The 10,073-nt window shown below is 48.9% G+C and overlaps 1 protein-coding gene across 6 annotated transcripts; it reads right to left on the bottom strand.

The window, feature by feature from the left end:
- Positions 1-1,587: 1,587 nt before the first annotated feature.
- Positions 1,588-9,824, bottom strand: LOC148399929 (GTP-binding protein 1-like). Of its 6 annotated transcripts, XR_015857949.1 has the most exons (16): positions 9,740-9,824; positions 9,247-9,441; positions 8,655-8,766; positions 8,410-8,590; positions 8,153-8,336; positions 7,924-8,088; positions 7,724-7,847; positions 7,364-7,478; positions 7,152-7,296; positions 6,865-7,047; positions 6,661-6,796; positions 6,269-6,447; positions 6,071-6,208; positions 5,518-5,729; positions 5,305-5,424; positions 1,588-3,437 (listed from the first exon to the last, which is right to left on the bottom strand). XR_015857949.1 is itself a non-coding variant. In XM_088373274.1 (14 exons), the coding sequence occupies exons 2-14, from the start codon at positions 9,433-9,435 to the stop codon at positions 5,595-5,597; spliced, it is 1,986 nt and encodes a 661-aa protein (XP_088229400.1). In that variant the 5' UTR covers positions 9,436-9,441; positions 9,740-9,824; the 3' UTR covers positions 3,672-5,594. The 6 variants fall into 6 exon arrangements, 1 of the variants encoding a protein (XP_088229400.1); XR_015857947.1 differs by having other exon boundaries at positions 5,305-5,729; XR_015857950.1 differs by lacking the exon at positions 5,305-5,424.
- Between the last annotated feature and the right edge of the window lie 249 nt (positions 9,825-10,073).

The following is a 10,073-nucleotide window of genomic DNA, read 5'->3' as shown; positions in this document are numbered from 1 at the left end:
AACTCTCTCGTTCACTGAAAAGATTCGTGTGTTTTTTTTAACAAATCGTTCACTCACGAGCCAACACTATCGCATGACAGCTAATGGTGAGCTCCCATCAGGCAATGGTAACATTAGCGGCGGTAACAAATGGTGGTGTACCTAATAGAGTGTCTGAGTGACGTCACAGATCAAACAGACAATCAGAAAGTAGGGGTGAGTGGCACTTTTCACTTTCACTTAAGCTTTTTCCTCTAATGAAGTGGCCTGTGATTAGGTACACCTCATGGACACTTCAATAGGCACACTACACGAGGTAAAAACATAAATAAATAAATAAATAAATAAAAATAAATAAATAAATAAAAAAGTGTAGCGAACGATTCGGTGAACGATTCTTTTGAACAAATCTTTTGAGTGAACCGATTCTAAAGAATCAGTTTATTTAAAAGAACCGGAATGCACATCACTAGTAAGTACTTTCAAAGAGTTGAAGTCGGTGATGTCATTGATGCACCTCGTTGATCTTACGGCGAGAGAGCTGCTGGTGTGCCGACCCGAACGCTTACGGGAGGGAGGCAACAGCGCCCAGTTAAAAGCCCGCGTCCGTTTACAAGTTGAGCCGGCGGCGAGCTCATTCATTTTTCAGCCTTGAACAAACCAAGTTGTGTCTTGTAAATATTTCACCGATCCCCGGCGGCGTCACTCGGGGGGGGGGGGGGGGCGTCTCTTCCTTCCTTCCTTCGTTCCTTTCTTCCTCCCCCGCCTTCTCGCTTTCACCGCCGAACGTGTCGGACAACGACGTCGTCGCCGGGACCTGACGCGACATCGGTGCTATGTTTTTAAGACGCGCTGATTTATTGATGGCTTACCCCTGGAGTGCAACACGGCGAGCGTCTTGTACCCGTTATATCGCCATCTGCTGGATGAGGTGGAGCACCGCGCAGCCAAGCGACCAGTCAATTGACGTCCGAACCAAAAAGCCAAGCCTAGCAACCAACAAACCCAATTTTCCTGGCCTGTAACTTAGTCACCCATCAAAAGGACCTTGAGTGCCTTGAAAGGTGCCTTATAAATAAAATGTATTATTATTATGATTATGATTATTAAAAGGTCTCGGCCATGAGAGATGACACGTCGGGTCTCGTTTTTGTCACTCTGCCGTGCGGGCGACTCCTCTCCTCATTTGCATGTTGCTGCTCGCGCTCCGGGCGTGTGTCAGTTCCTTTAAGCCGGGCTTTGAAAGACGCTGGTGTCGCTAACCTGCGTTAGTATCGACGATACGTACGTGCTGGAAGGCCCCGCCCTCTCGAAAACGCATCTCCTTCAGTGCAATCAACAAGAAAATGAGAAGAAGTGCAGCCATTTAACGACACGGGAGGAAGTGAAACGGCGCTACCTGTGTACTCGCAATTGCGCGGAAGCTCGTCAAAGCGTCGCAATCTAATTAAGCACATTGCTTTTCCTCTGGACTTGTTTATTTGTTTGCTTGCGCGTTGGATTGCTTTCATTTGCACTCAACGGGAAAGTAATCACGCACATCGATCACCCGCATGCGCTACAATGTTAACGCTAGCGCGAACTTAGCTCCCCAGGTGTATCGACATCCAAAGTCCAAAGCAATGTTTAATATTTTCATTTGTTGTCATTGATTGTATGGCCGACATCTTTGCGTGGTTTTCTAAGTGGCCAACAAACGGCGGTTGGCCAACTGGCGCAAGAGCGGAGCGGCGCGGCGTCGGCTGCCACGTTGGCGCCGTCCGTGCGTGTGCGGAGCGGCTAACACGCTCATGCCGTGATTAGCTCTTTGTGACTTCATTAACTTTACGAGGGCTGCTGGCATTGCAAATAAACGTCGGAGCGCTTACCAGCCGATTGGGGCTGCAAGCTGCTGCCTTTTTTCAGCTCCGACAATGAACCACCTGCGAGCGCGAGTGTGTGTGTGCGTACGTGCGTGCGTGCGTGCGCGTGCTGGGTTCAATCGAAACCAAATTGTCCATCCCCATGGGGAGAGAACGTCGCCTTTGGATGGAGGGTCGAGCGCTAACGCTAATGCTGCGTGCCTCATTGTGTCTGAACTGGCCAAACATGAAAATTGCCGCAGCAAGCACACAAACTGAAAGAGTTTGCCTTTTCTTAGGCTTTTCCAGATACAAAATGGAGGACCATGAAAGCACCATGTGAGTTTTGTGCCTTTCGAGGCCAAGCGTTAATGGTCAGGACTGGTGAGCCAAGAGGATGCCCCCTGGTGGCCGTCCACAACCATGCATGCGGGACAAACTGGTGAATGAAAACAAACACGAAGAAGCTCTTCCTTTGTCTGCTTTTGTCCCATTTGTCGTTTGTTTGAAGCCTTAATTAGCGAGTCCACAAAACGCCTTATGAGGGCGACGGTAGGCGAAAGAATAGAAGCCTTCAAAAGTGCACGGGAACAATCGTTCCAATTATGCCACCTTTTGTCTTTTTGCCGCGAGGACGCTGAGGCTGTTGCCACGGTGACGCTGCTCTCTTTGCCGTAAGAAGGCTTGCGATTGGAGAAGAGAAAAAAAAACCAAAACACCTCATCCGCAGATAAATGACAGCTTTGCAGGCTTTCACAAAACTGTGCGCTTAAGCGTTTTAGCCAATTCTAGCTTGCAACGTCTTTTCATGACTCCCAACACTTGCAAGGGTCAGGGGTCAAAGAATAGCATCAGCACTCATTAGCGCTCCAAATTTGGCAGCTAAGCGACATGACGCTGAAACAATTAGTTGATCAAATAAATTTCACATGGCTTTGTCAGATAACCCTGAGAATGAAAACATGTTCATTGAGTACTACAGAAGCTCCCTCCAAAGCATGTTTTAGTTGAATCTAAAGTTGACTTCCTTGATGGTTCTGATGTCTTTGATGTTAACGAAATGGAGTAAATGTGCTCAAAAGGATGTTAACAAAATGTCTTTGAACAATCAAAACGGTCTCCGGTGAAAACACGGATGTTGCTGTCAAACCCTAACCCTCGTTTTAAACCCTACTTTGGAACCCAAACTCTAGTTTGAACCCCTAACCCTAGATTCAACCCCTAGTTTGAAACCACAGCCGCTGAAGCGTAGCTCGGGTAGATCAAATACGGTGAGACGTGACGAACGATTTGGACAATTACAAAGTGTTGTCGTCTCGTCAAGCAACCTGTCACACTTGCGTCGAGGCACAAACGCCTTCTCTGGCTTCTCCTTTTCTCTTGGCTTCTCCGATGGTTACTCTGTGTTTCTCTAATTGGTCTTCAGCGTCCACCCACCAGCTGTCTGCTAGCAGGGAGCCGCGTCGTGCCGCTCCGAGCTAACCAATTAGCGTTCGACCCGCCGGGCCCTTCCGCCCCCTCCTCCCCTTCAGACGGCCGGCCGGCCGGCGCCTTGCCGAAGAGCCCCTCGCTCCGGGTCAAACGGTTCCTTGTCGTCCACCGTCAGCCTTAATGGACCTGACAAACAGGTGGAGACGAGAGGGTCAGGGTCACGGTTGCACATCCAAGACAAACATCAAAGCGTGAGCAGCGACTAATGAAGAGCATTTAACGTCAGGCACGGCCCATCGATTCTTCGAAAGTTAAATCGCCTTTGAAGTTTACAAAAATATATTTGCCTGTTCTCCAGATCTCCCTTCACACCCGCTGCATGGATGATAAAATGCACTTTGTGGAAGAAACACAAGCTGCTGCCTTCAAGGTGTGTTTATTTATTCATCTGGAATCAACTGCGGGCAAAATGGCTGCCGGCGGATATTTTAATCAGTAAACTTCTTTTTTTTTCTCTCTTCCTTTCTTTCTACAGTAGCAGCATGATGAATCCAAACCGCCCTGTCAGCACTTTCTTAGCACTACACCAAAGAACCTGTGTGTGTGTGTGTGTGTGTGTGTGTGCGTGCGTGCGCGCGTGCGCGTGTAGTTTCCAATGGCCTTCACGCAGACATTTGCTAATAAATGAACAAATAAGAGCTTAAATGCATAGCTACGTGAATGCAAACACATAGTTTGAGTGGAAAAATGGATTTTAGACAAATGGCTAAAGCTGTGTCAATAGGAATGATTTCACAAAGGTCACGCACAAATTAGATGCTTAAACCGCATAAAAATACAACTTGGTTCTGTCTCCATTTTCAATTGGCAACATTTTGGAGCAGAGAAAAATAACGTTGTGTTCGAGTCATTTGTTACCCTTTGATCAAATTTGCATTCAGAGAAATAGAACGTCGTGACTACACATCGCCAGCAATTTTTATGATATGATAATGACAGTAGAAATGAAATACAATCTATATTTCTATCACAGGCAAACACTGAATATTGATTAGAAATTATGCAGCGATGCCACCTGCTGGCCAAAAAACAATTAGCCCTAGAAAAAAAATATTCCCACTCATCGCTCATCAGGAAATCAAAGCACTTCAAGTCGTGAATATTTCAAAGGATTCAAACTAGTGAGGACAAAATCAATTATTCTAATCGGAGCCGCTACTCTTACCGCCTTTTTATATTTTTGTTTTTTTGCTGAGAGCCTAATTCAATTATGCATGTGAGTCTTGATTTATTAAGACATTCATTCTGCGCTCCGCCAGATTTCATCCGCTTTTTTGGGGGCTTGTTTACCTCCGAGGCGGCTGATTAATTGTCGCATAATGTCGGCTCGCGTCGCTACGGAGTTGGATAAAGTTTGGGCGCAAGTTTGGCAAACTTTCAAATGCAATCAATCATCATCATCAGCTCATTCATTCAAGTCAAATGTATTTATATATGTATGTATATTGTAATATAAATAAATTGATTGCATCTGTTTGTCAAAAAAAAGAATGCTGGCATTCATCCCAAAAGAACAAAAGTCATCAAAATGTCGTGAAATATAATTGAATTGATGTGGCTTGGTTTTCCTGAAAAACGAAGACGATCATTCCATTTTCGAGGGGGTTCGCTTGTAAATGTAAGCAACAAAATATCCTCCAGTGCCAATTTGGAAGATGAGGAGGGAGGACACTTGAGAGAGGATCAAAAGCTGAAAGTACAAACAAGCAACCGCTTGGCTTGTTTGTCACTGCAGCTTTATTTAAACGCATTGACAAGCCATTTCACTTAAATGCTGTCATTTTGACATACAAACTGTGTCTAAAAACGCCAACCCTTTTTTTCTTTTTCAAACATCAGGGCTGAACAAAGAACCCAGATTGCGTCATCTCGGAGAGGGGACGAGCTCCAAAACGTTTCACATTTGTGGACTGTTGGTGCATACCATCAAGTTTGATGCATTCATTTACTGGTTCTTTTATCACAGTCAAATAAATGATTTAGGTTGAATTACCTGACATGTTTCCTCCGCTTTCATCGGTGTCACTGCTGTAGTAGTCGTGACGCGTCTTTATCAGCCGATGAATGAAGTACACGCCGAAACATGTCAGGGAATTCAACCTAAATCATTTGTCTGTGATAAAAGAACCAGAAAAATACTCTACAAGTGAAGACAAAATGAACATAGTACAACTAAGTTTGATGCATATTTTGGCAGAAGAAATACTTTGCTGGTGATTTCTTGCGTTGACTTTGGCTGTGGTGCTACTGTGTTGGACGAGTGATGTTGCTGCGTATCTGCGTCTAAACGAGGCCCGCCGCCGCCGCCGCCGCCGCCATCGCGGCGCACGCCGGCGGTGTCGTCGCCAGCACGTTGGCGCCTCCTTTCCCTCGGTGCCGCTGGCCACCCCGCCGTCGTCCCCCGCCTCCTGATTTGAGCTGGGGACAATCCCGCAAAAAAAAAAAGCTGACTTACAGCTGCTCCAAAATCTATTTTTTCCCCCAACCAGACTCTTAGAAGCCCACTTCTCATTTAAAAATGATATTTGAAGAAATATATAAGTGTGAAACTAAATCGTTCATTTCATTCAAATAGGACTGTAACTGTAGGATTTTTTTCCGAATGGCTTATTAAAGTAGTTAGCACTTAAAAATGGACTTGAAATTAGAGCATGTCAAGTCTTTTTTGTCTACTTGGGGTCGCCATTCTCACACTGTATAAGGTTTCTACAGCAGCTCCTCCTTGCAGTCTGAGCCTTCATTCAGACACGGTCACTTACCGGAAGCGCGGCGGCAGCGCCGCCGCCGCCAGGACTGGGCGGCCGCGTTTCCTCCGTGCCGTCCTTGTACATTTTCTTGCCGGCCAGCAACTTGGCCTGCTGCGCCTTAGCCGCCTGCGTGTTGACCGACTGCAGGAGCTGAAAGCGATTTTTTTTTTAGAGTCGGCGTTATTCAACGCGGCCCTTGTGACAGCTCACCTTGGTGATGGTGCCCACGGCTTTGGTGCGGCCCTCCCGGAACACCAGCTTGTGCTCGCAGTGCAGGTACTCGGGCGTCTTGATGAAGCGGAAGTGGACGGCCGCCTTGTCGCCGGTCCGCAGGCAGTCCTTGCTCATGCTTAAGATGGTGGCGGTCTGACGGATGCTGCCGCAGTGGACTGACAGCGGGGAAATACTTCAATGGCATTATTGCGCAAGTCAAGATGACTCCGGAAGTGGCAAAGGCAAGGCAAGGTAAGGCGCGACCCCCCCTGGGCACTCACTCACTCACTCACTCACTCACTCACTCACTCACTCACTCACTCACTCACTCACTCACTCACTCACTCACTCACTCACTCACTCACTCACTCACTCACTCACTCACCCACCCATGGCCTGGTAGCGCGGGGAAATGGTGGTGGGGTGGTGCAGCACCAGGATCTCCGCCTCAAATTCCCAAGTGGCCTGCGGCATCAGTTTGGGGGACACCATCACCATGCCCTTGCGTATGGACGAGCGCTTGATCTAACAGGGCGAGTTGACATTAAGAACGTGGCAGCGAGTGGGCCGGTCTCGGACCTCCTCCCTCTCACCTTCTTGAGCGCAAAGGATGCCGTCTGCCCGCCGCGCACCTCCTTGACAGGCATTCTCTTGCGGTGGATGGACTTGACGGCGATAGGGATGAAAACGCCCAGCGGGTCGGGACCCAGGAGAAGCGCGTCGTTGAGTCGGATCACGCCGCGTAACGTCGTGCCCGACACCACCGTGCCCACGCCCTGGCGAGAAACCAGTCAGCAAATAGATGCGAACGTTCCTTCCTGCCGCTAGGTGGCAGTAGTGGTCATTGGAAGCTTCCCAGTGTGTTTTTTTCCCCTCGCACCGGTACGGAATACGTGTCATCGATTTGAAACTCGGCGGGCTCGTCGTCGTTAAAGGCGGTCCTGGACGAGAGCAGGTTGAGGAACATCTTCAGGAGGTCGATGTTCTGGCCCGTCACGTTGGAGATCTGGAAGATGGGACACATCCTGGAAGACAACAGCGGGCACGGCACATCTTTCAAGTGTTGATAGACACATGGCCGCGCGAGCTCACCTCTCCGAACTGAAGTTGGACGCCGTGACGATGACGTCGTCCTTGTTCTGCACCAACACGGGAATCTTTCTGCAGCCGGGAGATTTTAATAGCCGCTGGAGTAATTTCAGGGTTTCTGGAGTCAAGAATAATAATGGGAAGGTTATTAAGTTGGACCGATAAAAGCTCTGGCGGTTCAGATTTGACCATGCAGAGTAATCTGAAGCTATCATTTAAAAGAAAGAAACAAAAAAAATCCACGCATTTCGGATCAACCCATTCATTTCATGTCCACATTTTTGCCTTTTTCTTCCGTCTAGTATATGGCTCGACACCAAATGGCCGCATTCCACCAATTGCGCACAAACGACGCCGACGCACCTTGCAGTATGTTGGCCGGACACATGTCGATCTTGGTGACCACGGCAAACACGGGCACGTTTAACGCTAGCGCCAGACCCAGGTGCTCTTTGGTCATACCCACGATGCCGGCATTGCTGCCCACCTGGAAACAAAAAATGCAGAGTTTGGATGGACGGCACCAGCGAGCGGGAAAACCTTTGATCAGTCAGCAGCCTCACCATGAGCATGCAGAAGTCGGGCAGGTGTCCGGTCATGCCGAAGACGGTGGTCTTCAGGTACTTCTCGTGGCCCGCCAGGTCGATGAAGGTGATCACCTTGGAGGACTTTTCGCAGATCTCGGTCCAGTCCAGGCTGCCGCCGTGGCTGTCGGGCTTGTTGACCACCTGGGGGGAAGCCTCGATAGGGTGGGCGACTTGACGAGAGACTTCACCGGGCCGCGTACCGTACCTGTCCCTCGTGGTCGAAGCCCAGGATGTCGTTGCCCACGCTGCTGGTCCTGCCGCTCTCCATCTCGTGCTTGTGCCGAAAGAGCTTCTGGCGCGCGAAGCCTCGACCGTTGTCCAGCTCGCCGTGGGTCAGCACGCCCAGCAGCGTGCTCTTGCCGGCATCCACGTTGCCCACCACCGCCACTCTGCACAAACAAACCCGCTTGCCTTCATTTCCGCGGCACCTGCAGCTAAGCTCAACATTAGCCTGGCTCCCACCTGACTTCCAGGAAGTCCTGCTCGCCCACGCGGCGGCGGACGAGGAAGTCGCAGATCTTGCCGCCCGCCTCTGTGCGCTCCCTCAGCAGGATGAGGTCGGCCTCCACTTGCTCACACAGCGATTGCACGGTGGCTACCGACGCCTCTGCGTCACGGTCGCTCAGACCGTAGTCGCCGCCGTCTGTGGACCAGGGCATGGGAAAATTCGCCACGGTGTTACATTTGATCAGGTTGGACCATCTTACCCGAGCCCATCCCCACGACAAAAATGGTCTCGCCGCAGCCTTCGTCGAGCCGCGCTCGTAAGTGTCGCTGCAGCGCGTCGTACTGCTCCCCTGTCGGACTCACCAAGACCATCTGGAAGAGAAGAATGGAGATGAATTATCTGCTTACATCAGCAAAAGAATGATGAGAATCAGCATGCAATGATGGACCAATAGGCATTTTTAGTTTCTAAATCACAAATGCGACAGGAAAAAACAACCATTTTAAACGTCTTTGAGGGGGGTGGGGGGCTGGGGAACTTTTATCATGCGTTTAAAACATTTGACAATCTTCAATCTGTAATTAGCTGACGTGGCCACACTTGCAACTCTGTCCTCGATCCAACGAATTGCTCATTATTGATGATTGCCCAAGCATGTATGTGCTACAACACCGGGGGTCTCTCGAGTCCGACATGTGGTGTCCCTCATAATTCATTTATCGGGCGAGTGGACGTGTCACTTGTCTCGTATTTCACTGCCAGCACTCAACATGTGACGTGAACATATGGAAAAGTATTTTACGAATACATCCATAACACTGAAAAAGTTGATCATCTCAAGAGGAGCCTGCCTTGTTGCTCAAATCCAAAACATCGTCGGTGCCCTCGGGATCTTCGAAGCTCTCTCCCCCGCATGCATGGACGTCTGCGGCGGCGGCGGCGGCGGCGGAGAAGCCCCGATCCGGGGCGAACATGGAAGCGGGCACCGTGCACTCGGGGGCGGATACTGGTGCTGCTCCTGTCGTCAGGGACGACGCCATGATTTTCTGTCACAAAAAAGAGCATGAGAAGGAAAAAAAAAAGAAAAAACTTGACAAGCCCACGGCCGCCCGCTATTGGTCCTTAGCCGCTATTTCGCTTAATATTTGCTCAAGTTCAGTTAAGTTTAGCCAACGAGCTAATGTTACACACACTAAACAGGATTAAAAACTTGTGGTGTCATTTCATGTCAGTTGCTTAGTCACTGATTAATGTCCAAACAGTTGACGAATCGACACATAAGTATTTTTGGACAACTTTGGGTTTGAATGGAGGCATACTTTTAAAAAAAAAGTTGTTAGCTACCTGCTTTAGCTTCAACTTGTTTACTAGCTTGGACCGAGTATCAGTGTGAGTTGGAGGCTAAGAAACGCCTATGGTAAAGATCAGCTCACACCATTGGCTGAAATGTCTTTGGGTAACGCCCACTGTCTTTGGGATCAGCCAATGAGGTGTAACGTGAAATTCTGACTTTTCGGCGCATGTTTGTTGACAGTTGCGTGCGCGCTTGACAAAAAAAAAAAAAAAAAACAGTAGTAAAAAAAATATATAGAATGAAGTGAAACAAAAAAAGTGACCACATAGTACCTTTGGGTGACGCCCAGCATTTTGAGGTTTGTGTCTCTAGCTTGTACGTGAC

The sequence above is a fragment of the Syngnathus floridae genome, chromosome 4 (genome assembly GCF_059516105.1).
Source record: "Syngnathus floridae isolate MCC-2025c chromosome 4, RoL_Sflo_1.0, whole genome shotgun sequence".
NCBI lineage: Eukaryota > Metazoa > Chordata > Actinopteri > Syngnathiformes > Syngnathidae > Syngnathus > Syngnathus floridae.
The sequence above is the reverse complement of the archived record's forward strand: the minus strand, read 5'-3'. Positions and strand labels throughout refer to the sequence as shown.